The 23,768-nt window shown below is 41.8% G+C and overlaps 1 protein-coding gene across 1 annotated transcript; it reads left to right on the top strand.

Annotated features, from left to right (window-relative positions):
• The first annotated feature begins 124 nt into the window (after window positions 1–124).
• Window positions 125–23,517, top strand: gak (cyclin G associated kinase). The gene is made up of 29 exons (XM_056375637.1): window positions 125–460; window positions 4,065–4,126; window positions 5,071–5,130; window positions 6,071–6,185; window positions 6,730–6,872; window positions 7,055–7,180; window positions 7,961–8,050; window positions 8,536–8,671; window positions 9,261–9,373; window positions 11,497–11,575; window positions 12,966–13,083; window positions 15,233–15,282; window positions 15,456–15,604; window positions 15,796–15,918; window positions 16,064–16,197; window positions 16,348–16,542; window positions 16,650–16,767; window positions 16,933–17,012; window positions 17,204–17,397; window positions 17,599–17,760; window positions 17,995–18,161; window positions 18,281–18,542; window positions 18,640–18,834; window positions 18,978–19,115; window positions 19,249–19,335; window positions 19,486–19,803; window positions 20,168–20,316; window positions 20,584–20,760; window positions 20,880–23,517. The coding sequence occupies exons 1-29, from the start codon at window positions 319–321 to the stop codon at window positions 20,979–20,981; spliced, it is 3,984 nt and encodes a 1,327-aa protein (XP_056231612.1). The 5' UTR covers window positions 125–318; the 3' UTR covers window positions 20,982–23,517.
• Window positions 23,518–23,768: the final 251 nt, after the last annotated feature.

Below are 23,768 nucleotides of genomic sequence, written 5' to 3'. Positions count from 1 at the left end.
ATGAAAATGCCTCTGTATGGTTACATTTCAACACAAGGAAAACATCAGCAACATTTTTTTCTACGTCACATGACTGGGTCGTGTCGTAGCGTCATCGCCCCTCACGGAAGTCAGCAGCATTGGCGATGGTGGCGGCCTCGTCAGCCTAGCAGCAGGAAGAGGATGTTTGCTTCCAGTGAAAGAATAATATCACCTGATTACAAGTCTTCATAACAGAGTAAACCGCCCTATAGTGTTTCTGCTGAGCTTGCTGGGATTTTGACAGCTCTTTCCCTCGCCCGGAGCCGGCTTCTGTGAGTCTGAAGCTGGGCGGATAAGATGTCCCTGTTCCAGTCGGCACTGGATTTTCTAGCCGGGCCCGGCTCGTCCGGAGCCGCCAGCCGGGACCAGAATGACTTCGTCGGACAAGTCGTTGAGCTCGGTGACATGAAACTGAGGATTAAGAGGGTGATCGCGGAAGGTGAGATGGCGTAACTCTACGTGAAATGTTGATAACGGCTCGCGCGGCTTGGCATGCTAGCTAGCTAGCTGAACGGGCTAACAAACCTCTATAGGTAGTCAGTGAAAATAGCGTTAGCAAGTGCAGAGCTATGAGTCACCAAGTAAACACCAGTTGATAATTTGGTTTCGTGTGTCCAACAGGCGCCAAATCAATTTCCAGATCATGGTGTGAGAAGGTGATGCGGGCAACTTTTAACTTGTCTTGTCTGTTACGTTACCATCTGTTGTTGTTGAGCTGCAAGTTAAGTCACAGCGAGAAACATGAATGTACGCAAGACTGCATTTTACTTGTCTATCAGATCTCAATCTGTTGTTAGCTACACACCTCAAGCCTTATTTTTTTTCTAGGCAGGAAGACATGTTTGACTCAAGAGAAAGATCACTGTCGAGGAGACACGTCGACATGCAGGGATAGAATAAAACTGTCTGTAATGACAGTGTTGTTACCCAGACTCTTCGTTAACAGGCTGTGTTCAGGACTCTGTTAGTTTTAATGTGAATGACACTAACAACCAAATAGTAACATCTGCAGAGCTTTGTTAGACTCTTCCCTCTGTCATCAAGCGAGAGACTGGTTTGGAGCCAGTACTCCTCTTTCCCTGATCCCCCCCCCCCCCCCCTTTTTTTTTTTTTTCTTTTATTCATGTGTTTCTGGCTTGAGCTGCAAAATAAACAAATGAAAAGCGAAAGATTAAATGTCCAGGAAACCTGGTTTTTAAATTCCTGAATTAGGCCTGGGACGATCAGCATGACACTTTTAGAGTTTGACTTCTCAATATATAGTTTTCTAAAGCAAGTCTAAGATGAATGATCTTACTTATGAGCTAGATATTAATTACAAAAAATACCATTACGGCTGTCCCCTCATCATGTGCTGTAAAATTCAAAGAAACAGCTACTTTAGCAAAATTGGTTCATAATAATGTGTCAGTTTGAATCTGACACAGCCTGTATTTGTCTATATGCAGTGACTCTGGTCACAGGACATGTGTAAACCCACGGGTCATGTTTCCTCTCTGTGGCAGCAAACAGTGATTGTTGCCCTTTCGTGCCCCCTGCAAAGTGGCAAGACAGTCTTGCTATACTATCGTACATGGTTAGTTACTTGCCATAGTGGCTGGTAGAGCAAACAGTAAATGATAAATGTAAACAATTAATATAATGTTAGTCATTATACACTAAAGCAAATTGTTGTTATTTAACTTCCTGTTGATACACTATCAACTTATTGTTTCTGCAACAATCCTACTCTAATCAACAGTATAATCAGTGTTGTGATTTCACATCCTCAGCCATGATAGTTGGCTGGAGAGCGATAAAACTTGTAAAGTTAGAGCAGATGCCAAAACTCAAGATCATTTTACACTAAACTACTGCCTTTTCAAATCCCGTCCTGCTGTTTGAAGGCCTGTTCTTTGTTGTCTTCCCTCACTGAGGTCTTTGGTGAGAGAATACAATGGCTGGCTTTAACAAGATGGTTGTATTATTTTTCTACAGCTTTGACTAGTTTTGCTGTGCGTTGTACTTGCCGCATGGGCAGATAGGCAATCAAGGTTTGTTCCACTTCAAAAAATCTTTTTGGTTTGTCATCATTGTAGTACTTAACTAAGCTTGACAACCACAGACTCTGTCTTCTTCAGGTTAGTGAGGCAGAGATTGAGATCTTCACATTCACTTCCCTTTCTGAGCAGGTGAAACAGTAGACCAGAGAGCTCTCTTTATTCAGAGCTAGACTGGATAAGGATAAGATCTGCTTCTTTCATTTTATATTCCTGTAATTATTTAACATGCGCACAAAGATTCTAACCTGAGTAAGATTTAACAACGTAGGGAATGATAAAGAAGGAGTGTTTCCCCACTTCTCAGTATTTCTCTTGGAATGGCTTGGTAATTGGAGCAAAGGAAATTGAGCTTTTCAGGTTTCAATCCCTCCCTTTGCCAGAACAAAACAGAGGAAGACATGTGATCCCCACAGGGACGGGTGTGAATTCTCAAAGCAAAGTCAGTGGCATTGCTCACAGATGTTGTTCCAGTGGATAAGAAATTATGTACTGAAGTGATAGCTGGCTGAATGACAGTTCGGATAATACACCTGGGTAATCTTCCCTGTGTAAATAAAGACCTGATTGGAATCTTGAGTGTGCTCTTTTGGGTTTTCACAGAGCAAAGGAAGGCTGGTAGTTGATTTACTCATTGCTATGGTAACCCTGCCCTGGCCTTGTTTAAAGTGTGGCTTGCTCAGTACATATACCTGTGAGCACAAACACTTGATGAAAAAGTTTCTTGTCTGCCAGCCACAGTGACTTAAGTCTCAAAATTCAAAATGAAGCCAGTGCAAGAAAGGAAATGTTATGTACTGATGGAGGAAGAAATCGTGATAGTTGACATATTGTAAATGTCACGGACCATAAATTCCACCCATAGTTCAACATCTTTGTACAAGACTTTTGTTCATAGCTGTGAACAGATCGATAGTTAACTCAACAAGTACTTACCCACGTTAATTAGTTAAAATTCTCCATTTAGAAAATGTTTTTAAAAACTTTTATCTGTGCATCTATTGTCATACTATTGTGACACTTAAAATTCCCTGTGTGAGATCAATAAAGTTTAGATTATCTTATATTATCTTTAAGTGACTGGGCTTTAAGTAGCACAGATTTCCTCCATGAAATGCATTGTAGTGAGGGCAGGGTTTTGATCTGTATGCCTCACCAGTGTGAAAATGCATGTCCAGTTGTGTGGATGTTTGTGTAAGGCTGATCCTACTGGTCATGAAAAGCTGATTCTCCTTCCTCTCTGATAGCGTGCTGATGAATACAGCAGCGCTTGGCAGATTATCACCACTTCAGGTTTCAGCCACACCTTCAGTGAAGAGGTGGAGGTTCAGCCGGGCTTAGCGGTATCCTAAATGTTAAGGAAGTGATCTTGTGACAAGAGACGTCAAGTGTGTTGTGGTGTTCTTAAGCAAAGCATTTAAGCTCCAACTTCTACAATGTGGCCACTCGGTGGCCGAAAGATAAGACAGTGATTATTGTACTTGGCAGCTTGTAGGTTTGACTGTTTGTGGTTGTGTAGCGCAGGGTGCTGCTGGAATGTTTTCTGCTATCTGTGGTCATGAGGTAAAAGTCACTGAGTTCAGTATACTGTGGAGTGGGATGTATGGTGTTCTGGGGGCATTGAATATGTTCCCTCTTGTTGTTTGTTTTTTTATAGCTGTCCTTAGTAATCCCAAAGAAGATTGACACATCAAGTGTGGATGTGTTTGTTTCAGTACTCAGTTGTACCATAGACCCAAACAACCAGTGCTTTTTTTTGTGAGTTGTCATTTTTACAATTATGCCATAACAAATTCAACATTAATTCAAGGCAGTAGCTGCATTAGACCATATTACAGCACATCCCACACTGCACCACATAGTTCCTGCAGTGCACTGAACATCTGCGATTGATGAATTGATGATTATGTTTCATTTTAAGAGCTTAAGAGTCATATTTAGTATTCATGTAGATAGAAACAACGTGAATTACATCCTGGTCGCTCTTCTCTTCTCTTTTCTCAGGTGGATTTGCCTTTGTGTATGAAGCCCAGGACATGAGCAGTGGTAAAGATTATGCCCTGAAGGTAAGATTAAGAAGTAACCACAAAGGAAATTGTACCCGTTACTTCTTATTACATGTTGAGCCACTCTTACATTTTGGCTGTACCAGTCAGTATTGCACATTCCTTCATTAATTCACTCACTTCTTATTAGGCACGCCAATGTCTATAAATGATGTACTGAATCAGCAACATTAGCTCTGTGCACACTGATTCTGCCTTCTACAAAACACACTTGTAAAACACATTATTAGTAAATACCAGTCAGCGTGTAAATTGCTGTGTATGCACTACATTACTCCATATGAGTGGACTTTATCATCTTAACCCTTCTCAGTATAACACAGAGAGGACTTTAGCCCTTTTCTTATTTAGACACTATGCTATGCTAACTGCATATTAAGAAACTGTTTAATGTGCTAATGTGGGCTGCTAATATTTTGTCGATCCCTTTGCTCAGGAAACATTCTTCAAGCACGTTGTTTCTTGTAATTATGGCAAAGTTTTGATTATGTGGGGACTCTATACTTAATAAATCTGTACATGTTGTATGTGTAATCATGCTTCTCTCAACTAAAATTAAACACTACAGATAGTGAAATTTCTTTATTGTGGGTGTTTAGTATGGAGATTTTGGGCAGATAGGTTCAGTGGTCACTTCTCTGTAATACTGCTGGTTATGTAGGGTTAAGATGCAACCAGAGGTATTAAATACCAAGGTGTTAAATATTGACCATGTTTGATTGTGTTTGCTTGTGAAGATCCATTTTAGATTGGTCCCTGCGTTAATGGTGGCCACTGAGCCGGTCAGTCTCTGTAATCAGCATGAGCACTTAATGTGATAATCTCTTATTCAGTTTGACTTGGCCTTGAAATCCTTTTTCTCATCTTTAAAGCGAATGATGTGTAGACTGTTGATGAGCAACAAACCAATGGTCTGTGTGTGTGTGTGTGCGCTATTGTTTCAGAGGCTGCTGTCCAATGAGGAGGAGAAGAACAAGGAAATCATACAGGAAGTCTGCTTCATGGTATCCATTATCATTTCCAGACCAGGATGAAAAGACACTGTTTTTTTCTTAAGATCACTGTAGAGCGTTTCTTTTTTAACACACAGCAGATGGTGACATGTGACAAAGGCAAGTTAAACTCTCACCCATGACTTCATAAGGTCGTGGAATGCACCTCCAGCGTAATAAACTGTCATTACTACTGTTTATTGGCAACACCACACAATGCCAGGGACTAGTATATAATTACAGTGTTTAACTTGTGGTTTTACAAACACAGACTGCTATGTATTATGTGGTTCTGTGCTTACAAGCTTGACATTTGTGAATCTTTTCTCAGTTTTCTTATCTCTAAAGGCCTGAAGCATCCACTGCACTTCAGTGCTTCTGGAGCTGTTTTATTTTATGAGGCCCCAGTTTTTTGTGACTGAGTCAGTGGAGGGGACCAATGAACCTTTTGGCGAGCAGCTTTGAAAAATGCTGGGACATCTCTTGCACAGTTGGGCAATAGTTGATTCATGCTGTGAAGCACATTGTGGAGGCACAGGCTATTGGTAAATGACACACTATGTTCCTGGATCCATTGCAACATTTGTCTTTTCAGAGCGGAGTTATTTGCATAACGTTTGATGACTTGAATGCTGATGAAGCAGAAAAACAAACTTTAAAGTCACCGGGTGAACTCCTCCTATCACCCCACTATAATCTCTTCCCGAGTTCACCGAAACAAGCTGCAGTACAGTTTAGGAACAAACTGCTCGTTTGAGGCTATGCATCAAAGTAGAATTGGTAAGAGATTTCTACCCAAATCGGTGGCCACAATGACTCATTAAACTCACAGTTTAATCAGTGACTGTGATCAGTGATTTCTGTTTGAGATTCTGAAATGACTGACCCGAGGCCGGGCCGGACTCCACAGTCGTGTACATACTGTATGTTCCTTGACCCGCTGGTTCCATAGAAAAAGCTGTCAGGTCATCCCAACATGGTCCAGTTCTGCTCTGCTGCCTCCATCAGCAAGGAGGAGTCAGACACCGGACAGGCCGAGTTCCTTATCCTAACTGAGCTGTGTAAAGGTAAATACACACACACACACACACACACACACACACACTTCCAAAGACACTTTTCCCAATACTTGTACTTCTGTTCCTCATTCTCTGTCTATTCCGTCACTGCTGAATCAGTGCTTACTCATTCTTCAAGCTAAAGTGCTGTAAATCTGAGGTGCCACTACTGTTTCCCAGTAACTTTAACCGAAAGCATTTGTGATGAAACCGTTTCCTGTCTGTGGCCTTTCCGCTTCCTTTCTGTTCGTTTTCATTCAGCAGTTTTTCAGCTGTAAAAGCAAACAGCTCTTTACTTACCCTTGAAAATGATGTATCAGTACTACTTTCAAACATTTCTATGATGTATGTGAAGCATCTTTTAATTCCATTATTCGATTAGCTATTTTAATCCATGATGCAAGGCTTCCCCTTTTATCTGCAGGGTCTTATATTTTCTGACAACTTACAATCAGCAGTCAAAAAAAAATCCATGTGGTTAGTAGCAGGTGTCACTTTCACTTTGACTGATGTGTTTTCATTCATTCATCTCTGTGTGTCTCCTCTGCCTCAGGTCAGCTGGTGGACTTTATAAAGCGGGTCGAGCAGAGAGCTCCCCTGTCATGTGACACTGTACTGAAAATCCTCTACCAGACGTGCCGCGCCGTGCAGCACATGCACAAACAGAAACCTCCAATCATACACAGAGACCTCAAGGTCGGTCTGTCCATGGTGGTAGTATCTATAATATGTGTATGTGTAGGTGATTATGTGTATAAGATGCTGCAATTTAAAGCAAAACAATTGGTAATACTTTAAATCAGCAGCTATTACGATCGCTAATTGCTAATTATAAATGTATTGATTGACATGCTTGCTGTTTACTTGATGTGTTGCAGATTGAGAACCTCTTGATTAGTAACCAGGGCACCATCAAGCTTTGTGACTTTGGCAGCGCCACCACAGTGTCACATTACCCTGACTACAGCTGGTCGGCACAGAAGAGGTCCATGGTGGAGGATGAGGTGCGCACACACTCGAACATCAGTTCAGGCTAATGTCAACACATCCCTCCTTATACAATACATTGATTCTTCTTTTTTTTTGCTTCAAGTTTTGTTTATCTCCAATAATATTGAAATGATCTACATGTATATATTTGTTTTTTCATCCTTGATATTGTCAGTATATTTCATGGTCTTGATTTTAAGAAGGTTGTTTTACACCAGGTGTCTTTAGTACATGTTTTGAGAAATACAGAAAATATAAATATATATAAATATTTCACATCAGACAAAGGTTTTATTTGCGCTATAGGTTTTAACATAACAAAGAACAGCCAGGTTTCTCTGAATATTATATTCTCTAATTTCATTATGAAAGTCAATTTTTTAATTGAGAGAAAAAACAACACATCCAGAAGTCACAGTGGATCAGTGGTAATACTAATATGTTATGGGACAGGAACCAGAAACCTTCAATCGAATTAACAGCTGGAGGTCCAGGAAGGACTGATCAATGAGCTTAATTATATTTATACCATAGCCACACAGACACACACTCACACACAGGAGCTTTGCCACAGATGACCTCAGTGTGCAGGACCCCAGAGATCCTGGTCTCTTAATGTAATAACATGGGTGTCCATCAGGCGCCTATTTTCAGGCTGGTGGCACAAACAAGATGCTGGAGGAAAAAGCTTTTTATGATCAGAAATCTGAAGTGGAAAAAGCATGCTTACTTCTTAATGTGGGAACAAGTAATTATTTGTCCTTTGTTTATTTTGTTTTTTTCTTTCTGTGTAGATCACAAGGAACACAACTCCAGCATACCGAACGCCAGAGATGATTGATCTCTACTCCAACTTCCCCATCAATGAGAAACAGGACATCTGGGTCAGACCCCTTTTATTTTTCTTTCTTTGCATTTGTTCTGCTGTCAGCTACCATGAGGACAATAGTGTTAACCCAGGTCCAGTCATGTTACAGATCTTACCTTTGCATCATCTGAGGTAGCGAGACCCAATGTCTATAAGACTGGTTCTCTGTGAAGCCAAGACAATCAAAGATCCAACCACAGCATTTTCTGATTCAGGAGATGCTGTGGCTGTTTTGCTAAAACAGCAAACAACTTTGTGTACTGTCAACAGACCATAGTCACAGTCTGTTGGTGAGGAATAAAAGTTGTGTTTTCTTCTCCGGTTTGGGGAAAGCAGTATTTCCTTTATCAAACGAGAAATAATAACATTGGCCTTTCACACAAGAAACCCACAACAGCAACACAACAACACGAGTTTTTAGGCTGATGATCACTTTCTGCACTTCTATTCATAAAGAACGATGACTTGGGAGTTTATTATTTTTTCTGCTCTTCCACACAGGCCCTTGGATGCATCCTCTACCTGCTGTGTTTTAAGCAGCACCCATTTGAGGAGGGGGCCAAGCTACAAATCGTCAATGGGAAATACTCCATCCCTCAGAACGATGTCAAGTACACTGTGTATCACGACCTCATACGTACGTCCTGCCTGTTTTTCTGCCGGCTCGTCCGTGCTAGTTTATTCTCATCAATCCGTTCATCCGTTTATTCAGTCATTTATCTGCTTCTGTGCTTGCCCATGAGTCACAGTTGGCACCACGAGCCCAATATTCTAATGTTTAGGACGGCACCTCTAGACGTAGCGTTCATATACTGTAAAAAATTGAAGGCAAGTTAATTGGGTAAAATTTCTAAACTAGTAAATCAAGTTAAAAAGCTCCATCTGATGGAAAGTAGTGTCCATTTCCTGCAAAGTGTCACACATGAAAATATACATTTAAAAAGTAATACATTTTTTTATCATTTTGTTTGAGTAATGAAAAATCAGTTATTGATCAACTGTATATTTTCTTAAGTTTCTTGATTTTTCATAACTGGTATTACCATTGTATTATCCACAGACCCGACCACACAGCATTTATAATCGCCTTCTGCAGCAGGCTCATATTTTGTTGCACCGCCTCTTTCAATTTTAACATCCCCCTTCAAATTTCTTTCCTTCCTCTAATGCACCCCTCTCCTCCTCCTCCTCCTCCTCCTCCTCCACCACCTCCTCCCACTCTCCAGGATCCATGTTGAAGGTGAACCCAGAGGAGCGTCTGTCTATTACAGAGTTGGTCAACCAGCTCCAGGAGATAGCAGCAGCACGCAACGTCAACCCCAAGTCTCCCATTACAGAGGTAGGTGTGTGTGCATGACTGCATGCAGTGCTGTTGTGAAAAAAATACAATGGCGCTAGATTAAAGAAGTTAAAGAAAGATCTACAGTAAAAGGTCTTCTTCACTATCAATTAGTTATTCGATCTTTATCTTGTAGTTCATGATGACTATGTTGTACTTTTTTGTTGCAAGCAAAACCTGAACTTTTTTTGTTGAAATTGAAGTCACTGCCTTCCCAAATACAGTTGAAACAAACACAGATTGGATTTTGAGAAAATATCAAATAACAAAGAAAATATCAGCACTGAAATGGAGCTACGTTTTGGTTCTGGCTCGTTAATTTGTTGACTAAGGGACAAGAGGAAATGACAAAGCACCTAGATTAGAAAATGCCTGCAGCAATGAAATAAGTAGACTGGTAACTCATGAAGGAAATTAGACTTTCCATTTTGTTTAATAGTGTGTGGTTGCTGAGTTAGTCTAATTTCTAAATGTAAATTCTTGAATTCACCAGACACCGTGGGTACCAGTTATACTGTGTCTGCTTCGGTTTTCAATTTTGAGTAGAGGATTACTTTCACAGTAAAAGTGCATTTGAGTAATGTGGTGAGTAAACGAGTTGACTGGCTGAGCCACAGAAGCACAAGCTCAGTGTCTGCGAGCCTGTTAGAAGGGTATTGACGGGGCGACTGCACAGCTTCCTCTACCGTGTGCGTAAACGTGCACGCACACTCGTACGCTCTGAAATTGCAGATGTGGTAACACTTGTTTAGCTTCACAAACAACACACACACACACACAGAGTGGCTGGCACAAAGGAGTCTGTATTCTCTTCCCCCAAGCTCCTTTCTTCCCAGCTGGCGTCGTCCTAGTGGGTCCAAAGAAACAGAGAGACGCAGAGGTGGAAAATGTGTGAACTGAAATTCAAAATAAACATGAACCGATACCAGCGCCTCATTAGTAAAGCAGGATTGTGGCTGGCAGAGTCACTGTTGTGTTGAGGCAGATACTTCTTCTTTCATCTACCACCCACAGAGGCTAATTCAGCACAATCAGATTGAAGATTTTAGCCGCGGTTTTGCAGCAGAAAAAAAGCCAGGACCAACTTAGCAGCCACAGCTTCTTATGATTCTTACCACAAATCCACAAATCCTGTTACTTATCACCAAATCCTCAACCACAGTTGTCATTTACATAAAGCTGATTTCAATGTCAAAAATCTCCAGGTTTGCAGTGACTCTTCTTTCTGCTGAAAACTTTCTGTTCTGCAACATGTGCCTGGTTGATTTATGGAGTCAGCGTTTGTATCCTGAACTAAATTTCTACTACAATTAAAAACAAAAATATGAATACTTAAGTGCTATTTTTCTCCCTTGGGAACAAATTAGTTAATTAGGGGACAGTGTTTGTCTATATCCCAACCAATTTCATACTAAAGGCAGTCCTGATAAGGCTGGTGTGCAGTGTGAAGGCAGATTTGGCGATTGCTGATCTGATTAAGGTTAAGAAGGGGTTTCCCTGCTGGACACGAGGAGATTATAATCCTCCTACTTCTCCTCCTTCTCCTCCTCCTCCTCTCTCTGCTGCTTCTTGGCACAGACATATGGAGAGGCAGACAGTGAGATGGAGCACAGAGGAGGAAACTTGTGAAGGAAGAGAACAAAGATGGAAGTGAAATACTGAGAGGGAAATGCGCTAGACGTCCCAGAGAGGAAGAGAGACACAGTCTGGCTGCTTTAACACAGACCCAGACGCTCCAGTTCTCATTGGAAAATTATTTTTATCTAAGTGTAGTGTCTGCTTTTTGGAAATCTTTGGAACTGGTGATTTTACATTTAGAGACGGCGACAGGATCTGTTGCTTGACAATCAGGATTTTTTCTGTTCCTCTATTTTTGATCTTCTGACCGTTATTTTCCATCAAGCTCCATTTTTATTCTTTGCTGGGATGTAATTTGGTATTTTAAACCAAAAAAAAAAACATTTTTTAAGATGACATTTTGTAGGAAGGTTTTTGTCTTTCTGATGATTTTCTTATCTCCCTCTTTTTTGTCATCTTAGTTTTAATTTTGTGAACTACCTGTTACAATGTTGAGTGCGTACTACTGTTGGCGTCCAGTGTATGATGGCTATGAATGTCTGCAGCTGCTGGAGCAGAATGGAGGTTTTGGCAACAATGGAGCCCAGCCGCCGATGCAGGTCCATAATGTCCACAACAATGCAGGTGAGGGAATGTTTAGGTGACAATGCAATGCTCTCTATGGGCTTGGGCCCGTGTTTGTTAGAGAGATTGTGGGTTTGTGTGGGTTTTTTATAATGTTTCTTTGTTTCAAGTTTGCATACATTTGCTATGCTGCACTCCAACAAACTGACAAAATAACTACATGTTATGACTTAGAAACAGCTGTACAGCTGTTTTTCGAGATACGATTGAACAAAATACCTAATTTCACTGAACTTCTCTTTTCTTACAAGCCTTAATTTCTAATCAGCCAGGAGCACATGTTCACACGCACATATCCATACCCCCGAGACACCGCCCGTATCTCTGGGAGTCACGCATGGCAGGAGGTAATCTGGTTGGTTCACCCGTGACCACCCGACTGCTGCCACACAAAATACACACACAACAGTTGCTTTGTATCCAGGGTCCTGTGAGGAAACTGAAAAGTATCTTCCTCCTGAGAAAGGGGGTCATGACTAACAGTCAGTAGGTCAGTTGTTTTTAACCCCAGTGGTCCAGATCCTCATGTGTGATTCAAATTAAAATTATGTAACTGAGTCTTTGCATGGCGATTTATAGAATGACGATCAATACAGTGGACATTTCATAATGAGATATTTTACTCTCAATCTCTCCATTCTCAGGATTTCTTTTTTTGTGAGTCACCATGGTTTCCACTGCACTGTTTCATTTTCAACATTATATTCGGTCGCTCTGTTACCCTCTAACCTTGACTGATGCGTGGCCATGGTGAAATGATGAAAAGCAAACTGTAAAACAAATATACAGCCACAGACCAAATACTGGCATTTGGTACGATGACCGGTTTGTCCACGCTGCAGTGTGTCTGAAGCAGGCTGAAGCAAAGTACACAAGCTCAGGAAGCAGCTCAGTCTTCTCTTTCTTTGGATATTAAAATGAGATCGTTAAGAGAATGAGCTGAAGGGACAAAATTATATTTTATCTTTACATTTCCTTTAACCGAGCCTAACGGGCTTATCATTTTCCCATGTATTCAAACAAAGAGCTATACAAACGCACGCACAGGCTGAGTACTGTCCATTAAGAGGATTGCTGCACTGTCAGTCAACCATCTGTCGCAAGGGAGAATGTGTTTGCTCTTTCCCTTGAGAGTGACGCCAGTCCTCGTGTCCATTCATACCTCCAGACCTGAGCGATACATGATGTTGAATCAGTCTGAGTCTTCTGCCTGTTGTTGTGTCTCAACATCAGGTTATAAGATAAGAATTTGAAAATGAAAATATTACAGATTTTTTCATGCAGATATTTTGTGGTCAATCGTATATTAACTGTATCAGTGCTTAAACTATGGCAACAAATGCAAATGCATCTTATTCAGCGTTCTGTCTCTTTGTCCTGATGCTCATAGGCATGTACGATCCTGATCAGTCGGGCAGTGGCCTCCTGGACATCTTAAGGGGAGGAACAGAGCGCTTCCTCACCAACATAAAGGACACTTCCTCTAAGGTGATCCAGTCAGTAGCCAGGTAAGGTGCTTCAACCATGTTACCATGAATATCGTTGTTGTATTTATTCATATTTTAGTTAAAGTCTTTTCGGTTAATCTTTATTGTAATTACAAATCAGCTGACTGTGCTTCATTCATATAACCAGACAGTCAGTTTTTTCCTTACTTGGCATAACATGGACATGTGTTGCTGAATTGATCTCATGATTTCCATAATGATAATTTTTTTGTAAACTGTGAAGCTGACTGAACATTCAGTTGAACTTTCCACATTTTGCACTGACTACTTCACATCGGTCTATTTAATACTTATTTAACCCAGACAATTCCACCTCCATGTTTGTGGTGCTGTAAGGAAATTTGAATGCAGGCATCCACCAAATAGCATAAACATTTTCTAAACAATATGTTGTAATTGTCAGTCATCCTGTTTCACCTGCCTGACGTAAATGTCGATGATTATTATTATATTTCTACACTTGCAAACTGTCTATATAACCATTCATAATCATACCTACCCTGCTCCCAGGTTTTCCTTTTTAAAAGGAACATTTTGCTACTTGTCCTCTGTCTGAAATGTGGTTCTCCACCGTGACAGCAGGGAAAGACAAATCTTATTGCAGGTTATCTCCCTTTGTAGTTCTTTGACCAGCCACTGGCATGAGAAGAAGTCAGTGGACGATGGGAGTTATCTAGTCCGCCGGCCTAGATCCAGTCGGCCTCTGTGACTGATATGTATAAAAGGGTTGAAAATATGAAGCAAAGTGTTCCTTAAATAGCCACTCCATCCAAATCCGTTAACGTTTGATGTTTCATTTTGTTATTCTATCATCAGTTTGTTACATTTGTTTGGTCGTTTTTGTTTATTTTTTTTTTGTTGTTTCTTTTTTCTGTCCCAATCCCTCATGGTCCCTCTATGTGTCCATCACCTAGCAGCCCAAGGTAAATATGGGTCGGTGAAGTGCATCAACTCATGCGTCGCTCTGTGTGTCCCAAAGTTTGTGTTTGATTTAGAGGAAGAATTAAAAACAACCTACTATGCATTTTTTGTTGTGCTGTGTCCGTCATCACAGCTTGCTGATCCTAACATCACACATTCAATAGTTCAGTTGAATGAATGCAGAGCGTGATGTGATTTGGATAGATTGGTAGAGTATCATTTTTAGAGTGAAAATGAATTGGAAAATGACATCAGCGAATAACAAAACAAGTGAAACGTATGCTCTATGCAGGATAAAGGAAACTATTGGCCCAATTAGTACCAAGGCATTGAATTAAACCTAATCGTGCAGCAAAGTTGGCCTTTGTTTGACAAGGTAAATACCAGAAAGCAGTCTAAATTATACACTATACTAATCATATAATTTGTATGTTTAATTTATAAGGAAGGAATGAATGAGTGAATGAATGAATGAATGGCAGTTACGGTTTAAATATGGCTCCACTGCTTACTAAATCACCATTTCAGCAGCATCTGTGTCTTAACTAGCATCACCTGTGTGTCCTAACACCGTACAGATAAAGCCGAGTGTCATCAGCATAGATCATAGATCAATTTCTTTGCTTGGCCTCCAGTTTGTTTGTCCTTAGGAAACGTGCTGTGTTGTTTTTGCTGCTGTCATTGTTCCAATATGATTTTGTTAGCTGTAAAAATCCAGTGTTGTAACCTCATTTCTACTTTAATTATATGTTAATATAAGGCTTAACATGAAGGAGTAATGATTCTTCTGAGAATATTCTCATGTGACAGCAAGCATCTGCCAGATGCATGTGCCACTTTAAAGACTCAGAAGAAGTTCAAAAGATGAACTAGGGACTGTCTTTGTCTAATTTCCACATCTTGCGGGACAGCCTTCATCAGAACTGGTTGAAATTCTGTATTGTGTGGTGGCCCTGGCAGAGATGTCCATTCAGGCATCACTCATTTACCTCTCCATCCTGCAACATTATGGAGTCATATCAGTTTATTGTAACACAACGCTTTTTTGTTCCTGAACCGGCTTGTGTCACTAAGCTGTTTGTTAATGGCTGTATTTGTGCAGGCTCCCAGACCTTAGTCTAAACTCTTTTCTTTCTCGTTTTATTTCTAGTACAGATTTGTGTTTTGTCCTCCCTGCCACTTTGTGTATTTTGTCCTTTTATAAGTGTAGTTGTAATTTCTCTTACAGCTATGCCAAAGGAGACCTGGATATTTCGTACATCACCTCTAGAATAGCAGGTAGGCACAGCACCCTCCATAAAACTTTCTTACTTCATTATTTTTGTCTCTTTCTGCATAATTTTGACATTAAGTCATTATTTTACATGTGTACATTTTACATCACATACATTTTACATGTGTGTGTGTGTGTGTGTGTGTGTGTGTGTGTGTGTGTGTGTGTGTGTGTGTAGTCATGTCCTTCCCAGCGGAGGGGGTGGAGTCAGCGATAAAGAACAACATTGAGGACGTGCGTCTGTTCCTGGATTCCCGTCATGCTGGCCACTATGCTGTCTACAACCTCTCCAAACGATCATACAGGCCTTCTCGATTCCACAACAGGGTATGAAGTGTGTGTGTGTGTGTGTGTGTGTGTGTGTGTGTGTGTGAGGATGGTTTGTTTACTCTAAACCGTTGTTGGCACTGTGATACACAAGTTTAGTTTTCATCTGAAGAGGGTTATTTTTTCACTAATGTGCAGCTTAACAAGATTCGTGTTATTACAGGTGTGTATCTTTATGTGTGTGTATGTAGGTTTCAGAGTGTAACTGGCAGGTGCGCCGTGCTCCCAACCTCCGCAGTCTCTACAGTGTGTGTAAGAACATGCATCTGTGGCTCAAACAAGACCAAAGGAACATCTGTATAGTGCACTGTCTGGTAAGTAGCCTCTCGCCATTAAGATGACTGATGATTTAGTCTGTCATGCATGATCAGGTGGAGAGAGATGATAAGATGAAGAAATAAGGAGGAGGATGACGGCTGCCATATCTGTAACTGTTACCTTCACCTTTCCTCTCTGTAGGATGGCAGGGCGGCATCAGCAGTGGCCGTTTGCTCCTTCCTGTGTTTCTGTCGCCTTTTCACCACAGCGGAGGCTGCTGTCTACATGTTCTCAATGAAACGCTGCCCACCTGGCATAGCGCCCTCACACAAGAGGTAAAACAACACCAACATAGAAATCATGAGGTGTAGAAAAGGTTGTTTTGTCTCAGTTTTCAAGCTTTTCCATCTTCCTACAGCAAAACATTCAGTTGTTAAACAAAAACCAACAAGACATGACCCTGATGTTGCTTTTGATTGTTGCAGGTATATTGAGTACATGTGTGACATGATGGCAGAGGAGCCCATCATCCCCCACAGCAAGCCCATAACAATTCGCTCCATCGTCATGACACCCGTGCCGCTGTTCAACAAGCAGCGTAACGGGTGCAGGCCGTTCTGTGAGGTGTATGTTGGAGATGAGAGGGTCCTCACCACATCGCAGGAGTACGACAAGATGAAGTAAGTTAATACATGCAAAAGGATAACTTTCAACTTTCCCTTGATCTGAAAAAGATGTTTAAAAACTGTTACTCTATCATTCATTCTCTCTCTCTCACTCTTTTCAGGGATTTTAAGATGGAGGATGGGAGAGCAGAGATTCCCCTCAATGTGACAGTCCAGGGAGATGTACTGGTGGTGATCTATCATGCAAGATCTACACTGGGAGGACGCCTACAGGCCAAGGTATAAACACACGCAAGCTTGAGTGCAATTGATCCTAAAATACCCGCGATGACAACTTAAGCGGACACAGCATCTCTGTGGAAAATGACCTTTCAGAAGCCCTGTTACTGTGCTGTTGCATTCATGGTTTACTCACATTTTAAATTCCACTCTTTTCTGTTTCAGATGGCGTCCATGAAAATGTTTCAGATCCAGTTCCACACAGGTTTTGTGCCCAGAAATGCGACCACTGTCAAGTTCGCCAAGTATGTATTCAGTCTTGAGCCTGTCTTCTGAATCAACATCATTCTCTTCTGCAAATTTCATACTTGCTGCTTGATTGCATCGACTTTTCTGATCAGCTCACTCTGTTGTTGTAGAGGTGTTAAAGTGATTCTTAACATCTGTAATTCTGTTCATATGGCCTCTCCGTAACTTCTACCTGTTCTCCTGTCAGGTATGACTTGGATGCCTGTGACATCCAGGAGAAGTACCCAGACTTGTTCCAGGTCAACTTGGACATTGAGGTGGAACCCAGGGACAGACCCAGCACTAAGACTCCTCCATGGGACGGCTTCCAAACCAAGGGCCTCAACCCCAAAATCCTTTTCTCCTCTCGTGATGAACAGCAGGAGATCCTCAGCAAATTTGGTAGGTGGACTTACTTAAAAAAAAAAAGCTGGACTCTGGGGTTAGGAGTGGTTGGGTTTGGTTTACTGTATCTACAATAATCCATCTGTTTATCAGTTCTCTTATAAATCTATATGTCTTTCTTCTTTTCTTCCTTCACTCCACTGGTATTGTGTTTTTCTCATTCACATATAACTAAACATTAAACCTCAATCACTTCAGGTAAGCCAGAGCTGCCTCGTCAGCCAGGGTCCTCTGCATTTTACGACTCAGAGACGCCCCAGCCAGTTCAGACCCCCGAGGGCCCCAATGCAACAGAATCAGAATCTCCTGTGAGCACCGATACCAACGCCAACAACTTCTTCCAGACACTGGACTGGGAAGGTACTGTACTTGTGTTCTTGTGATAATATTTTAGCTTTAAAATTCCTCCTGAGTATTCTGGTTAATATCCTCCTACCTAAAGAGCAGGAGCGTGCTTTGCATTTAGTTTACTTCCTTAATTTTACCGTATAGGATTTACACCATAAAACATTCTCTAGCCTCCTGATTTACCGCTGCCTTCACTGAGGGAATGTGCCCTTCAAATTTCCACTGAGCTGCTTCTTGTATCTGTAGATGTGAGTGGCCCTCACGATGCCTCAGACAGTCAAGGAGGGGGATCCGTGAATGACCACGAGGACTTGAGTGATCAATCAGAAGGAGAATCCTACTCTTATTCTGCCCCCAGTGGGGAGCCGCTGTCACGTGACCCCAGTGAACCGCTGTTTGATGCTGACTTCGAGGTGAGGGAGTTCTTGGATATTATGCCATCGAGACAGTATGACTTCCTATTTCATGCAAAATGCCAAAATGCTTTATTTTGCTCCTCCGTCATTGCATTAATGTCCATATCTTCTCTCAGACCTCCCCTCCTACAGCCCAGGAATCTCCTGTTGGTGACACAGCTGATCTCTTGGGGTTGAACTCTGACCCCGGAGCTCCTTCCATGTCCTCCAACTCCTCCTCTGCTCCTCATCAAGGAGTCCAGGGAGGAATGAAAGCCGCATCCAGCAACAGCGACCTCCTCAACGACCTGTTTGCACCCCCTGCTGGCCAGACAGGAGCAGTGCAGGAAGACTTGTTCTTCAGTGGGCCAACCAGTGGGGCCACACCAGACCCAAAACGTAAGGGTCAAGGCTTAATACGTGCTGATTGTGTTATCTTAAAAATCTTCCAGTTATATTTAATGCATCCCCCCCCCTCGCTGTGTCTGTGTTGCAGCCATGGACGACCTGTTTGATCCGTTTGGGATGGGGGCTGGCTCCGGTGTTGGCTCCAGTGTGGGTTCCTCACGGCAGGCCTCGGGACCAGACCTGTTTGGAGACTTGTTGGGTTCTGATAGTTCAGCCACCAGCGGGTTCAGTTCAGGTCACAGTAACCCCACTCCTGCTTCCAACACCAGCCTCTTCAACCTCAGTAAGTGCATCGGCTGCTGTGACATCACTCGGCGTTATATCCCAACTGTCCAAAGTTCCTCCGCTGCCTCATCATATCTCACTGTCGTAGACTTCCGTACAGTGTCTTAAAATCTCTGTTTTTGGACGTTTGTGTGTTAACAGATAAGCTAGTAAATGATGCCCCTAAGATGACATCATCAGCCAGCCAACCGGACCTGCTGGGTGGGTGGGACAGCTGGGCAGCTGGCACCACCACTGGCATGAGCGCTACCACCAGCAAACCCAACTATACCAACACAGGTATGTGGAGCAACATTATGTAGGGGTTTGTAAGCTGACAGAAATTTTACTGAGCCCTACGAATGTCCAGTATTATCTAGAAAATAATGAACCCCAAAAATTTGTAACTCACATATTGTTACTCTGCTTGTAGGTTCTGGTGTGTCGTCCATGTCAAAGGCCAAGTCTCAGACCTTTGATCCTTTTGCCGACCTAGGAAACTTGGGTTCCACTTTACCAGGTAAAAGTCCTGGTCACATATTCAGTTTCCTGTAACTGTGCAACAACACTGAGCGTGAGCGGTGTTTCAGGAGGTGAAAATAGCTTTAAGAGAAAAAACTTAAAGATTCATCTCAAGTAACTGACTGTCATTCCACCGTGTTTCTTGCAGGTTCCTCCAGCAGTAATTTTTCTGGGCCTTCGTTTAGCACAAAGGCTCCTTCCTCCTCCGCTTCTTCCTCCGCTTCCTCCTCTGCTAAGCCTCAAGCCCAGCCCTGGCAGTCTGGAAGACCCACCTCAGCCCAGGGCAAACCTTGGATGCCGGGATCAGGATCAGGATCTGGATCCGGATCTGGATCCGGATCCGCACCCAAAGCATCCTCAGCGTCTCAGCCTGCAGGCTCACAGCCCTCCAAACCAAACTACAACCTCAACTTCTCCAGTGTCATCGGTGGGAGGGAGGAGAGAGGAGTGCGTGGGCCTGGATTTGGTAAGAGACACAGAGTACATGGAGAGTTATGGATCATTTTAAAGTTTAATTTTCCTCAACTATCTCTCAAATATTTTCCAAAGCTTGTGGAAATGAATAAACGTGACTAGTAATAAGCACAGGAATTTACCAGCTGATTAAAATTGAAGTAACTGTAATATTCATTGTGTTGATTCTTTGTTCTGTATTGGTGTGTTGGTGCTAAATCTTCTTGGGAATGGAGCGAAGGTGCTGAAATAATTGAGATCTTCAGTCTTATCCATAAAGGTCTCATCTTGTATAACAAACTCTGCTTGCATCTTTTCATTCCCACATATTTTCCATTATCGCCCAATTAATTTCTCTGTGCTGTGTCGAAATGCAGGCCCCAAGCCGAAGGTGAAGGAGGATGATTTTGAGGACCTGCTGTCGACTCAGGGTTTTGGCTCCAGGCCTGATAGGAGGGGCCCAAGGACCATCGCTGAAATGAGAAGACAGGAGATCACCAAAGACATGGATCCACTTAAGTTGCAGGTAACAAACTAAAAACATGTGTGAAGGACTAAAACAAACACTATTCAAAATAAATGAGTCGATGAAATGTAAATATAACTGGCTTAACACACCGGATGATTTCACCAGGCCTAAATGGGATCCTTAATATTAGATAGATCAACATGGCACTTTTTGGCAGGTGGTACTCAGAGCTTTACTTCACAAAGTAGCTTCTTAGTGCCAACCAGTATTTGCCCTTTTCCGTGCTAAAAATAGTAAAGGCTTGCTTCATTCTCAATGCTGCAGATCTTGGACTGGATTGAAGGGAAGGAGCGAAACATCCGAGCGCTGCTGTCAACCCTGCACACGGTGCTGTGGGAGGGTGAAACCCGCTGGAAGCCCGTGGGCATGGCTGACCTGGTCACACCCGACCAGGTGAAGAAGTACTACAGAAAGGCTGTGCTGGTTGTCCATCCAGATAAGGTACAGTATAACCTGCAGCTTAGGCATTAAGCCAGGTCAGTTATAGGTCAATATTTCAACTCTCATCTTGACTGTTCTTTAATTAATTCACGAAATGTTTGCTCTCGCTGTCTCTGCAGGCAACAGGCAAGCCTTATGAACATTACGCTAAAATGATCTTCATGGAACTGAACGACGCCTGGTCAGAGTTCGAGAACCAGGGATCCAAAGCACTCTTCTAAAACCCTGGTCTGGATCCCAGCTAGACCAGACCAGACCCGACTGGACTGGATTTGGCCTAAGCAAACAAGGGGTTAGACTGGGCCAGATTAGACAGGACTGAGCCCACATTGGGCCTTAGGGGGCAAAGAGCCTCTGAGAGGTGTCCTCTCTACCATTCCCTTCACTCCCTTCTCCTTCTTCTCTTTACGTTTTTCTGTTTCTACAGTCAAGGGAAAAAGACAGTTTGCCTCATGCCTGACTGTATTAAAAACCTCCTCACTGGTTCATGAGCCGCCAGTTAAATGTCGTGATCGTTCACTGCCTACCTGTACGACTGCCTGATCGGTGCTGCAAAAGAGGGAGGAATGGGTGACAATCACAGGAAGAAGACAAAGAGGGAAAGACATCGGTTAATACAAGGACTTTTGAAATTACCAAAACGATTATCATGGCGGAGGTATTCAGATAAAAAAAGATTTCATGATCCTACACTAATAAAATGCTGTGGCTGGTAAGTTTGTCATTTGTGGCTGGCACGTTTAAAACAACCAGTCATTTAGCTGACAGGTTAAAAAAAAAAAAAAAAGAAAAAAAGGAAAATGGCTGTCAGACTACATGGAAATTTACAAAACTTAATTTAAAACTTTTAAGCTCAGCTGCCTCAAAAAAAGAGAATAACCAACACTGCTAATGAATATCGGAACATAGCAGCCACAGCAACCAATGGACAAGAAAACCCCTTAGTTCCTAATGCAGAAGCAGGATTTTGAAACAAGATCTGTTGATGATGCCCAACGATACATTGAAATGCTACTGCTGCACCTTTTGGGGTCAACAATGAGTTGGGTTTGTTTCTTGAGCCTTTTTCTTCTCCAGAAGGACGAGACTATTGCCTGCTGAACACTACTAGTGCTGCTTCTACCATTGCAGTTATTGCTACACACACACACACACACACACACACACACACACACACACACACACACACACTCACTCCTCAGATTGACATTCAAACCCACATCTTAAACTTCTAACTTCTGACTAAGGAGCTGAACTCGTTTCGGAGCCCCATATAAACCAGAGCGGGCCGGCTGTTTGTTGTTTTTGAAGTGCTCTTTGAAATCCACCCACTCGGGCTGCACTGTGTAGCTGACTGACTGCATGCTCTCCCACACTGAATCTCCCAACATCAGGAGGTGGGGTGTGTTTGATTTCAATCCAGCGTAGCCCAAAGGGGCGGCGGCTCTTTTATCGAAGTGCTCTTTTTCTTGTAGCAGAAACATAGAAGAGTCTACACCGGCCTGATTTCTTTTTTTTTTTTGCTGAGTGGCAGCGCTCATACTGCTCATTGCTCCATCATCACTGTCATCATTAACCCCTCTCTCTCTTTGCCTCTGTAAGCCCCACCCACCTCCAGCACCTACTTCAATGGACATTTGTTATTCGTCAGTGCATAGGAGGAGATGAAAAAGTGAAGGAAAGAAAAGAGAAGATGGTGATTTAATCTGTTTCCTCTTGGTTTTACTCTTGCTTGTATGTTTTTGGGTTCGTTCTGTGTTTGTATCGAGCTTTTCGTCAGTTAATCATCACTTCATTGTAAATATAAATATTATCATCCATCAAGTGGCTTTGTTAAGATTACAGCCTGGGCAACTGATTGGTTATTGAGCTTCACGCTGGACCGTGTGAATGGTTGTGTGATTGTGTGAGTGAGCGAGTGTGTGTGTGTGTTTCTTTCTGGGGGAAGACAATGAAACCTTGTCATCATGCTTTCTTGTCTGTAATCACAAGCTTTTCTGTTTTAGTTTTTTTTTTTTCAGGCCACACTTTTCTTTTTGTGGAAGTTTGTCTTTTCCAAAATCTTTCCAACTTTTGCCCTTTTGATCTTTTTTTTTTTTTATTATTATTATTATTTCACATTTTACCTCATGGACCAATCAAATCTCCTGTTTTCATATTTATTATTATGTTTTGTGTTAGGAGGGTTGGGGGTTATAATGACATGTATTCATGCATATTAATGGCACAAGTAAAAAAGAAGAAGAAAAATCAGATAATATATAAGTGGAATGTGCTGAGTGCAAGTGGGACAGTTGTTGGTTGATCACAGTGAGACTCTTTGTTGCTGTTTTCATTCCAAAGCATCTATTATTAATACGAATGTGCTTTTACAAATATATATATCCTCTCTGTTGTTATGCGGTATGTGTTTATCATTTGTCTGTCCTGTCTGTCTTTTTCTGTTTTTTACTTTTCACTTCCTTTTTTTTTTCTCTCTTATGGCAGAACTGAAGTTGTTGCTTCTGTTTTGCATTTTGACATTTTGTTAAAATTCCAACACGAGGGGCCAGTAAACATAAGTAAGAAAAAAAAATAAAGAAACTGATGCTTGACATTCAGTTGAAACTCCTGGTGACAGTGTGATCATAGTATTAAGAGGGAGGATTGCAAAACCACATATTGGCAGTGTTTACTGAACCAAATTACATCATACTAATATGAATGTAGATTTCAATGCAAAAACAAATGATTAAAAATCTTTTGATCTGAGGCAGATATTTTGGTCTCTCATTGTCTTTATTTTGGAGTTCATTATAAGAATGTATTTTTTTTTCTCTCCGCCAAGGAGGTTATATTTTCACCCGTGTCTGTTTATGTGTCAGCAGGATTACGCAAAAACCAAACTTGGAGGAGGGATGGATCACTGGCGAAGTGACTGAAGAAGTCATTCAATTTTGGTGCATATCCAGGTCATTCAACATGAATATGAATTTTGTTTCTCTGAAGTCTGGTGTATGTTGTTACTG

This window comes from Seriola aureovittata, chromosome 5 (genome assembly GCF_021018895.1).
Source record: "Seriola aureovittata isolate HTS-2021-v1 ecotype China chromosome 5, ASM2101889v1, whole genome shotgun sequence".
In the NCBI taxonomy this organism is placed as follows: Eukaryota; Metazoa; Chordata; class Actinopteri; order Carangiformes; family Carangidae; genus Seriola; species Seriola aureovittata.
This window is presented reverse-complemented; position numbering and strand designations above follow the sequence as displayed.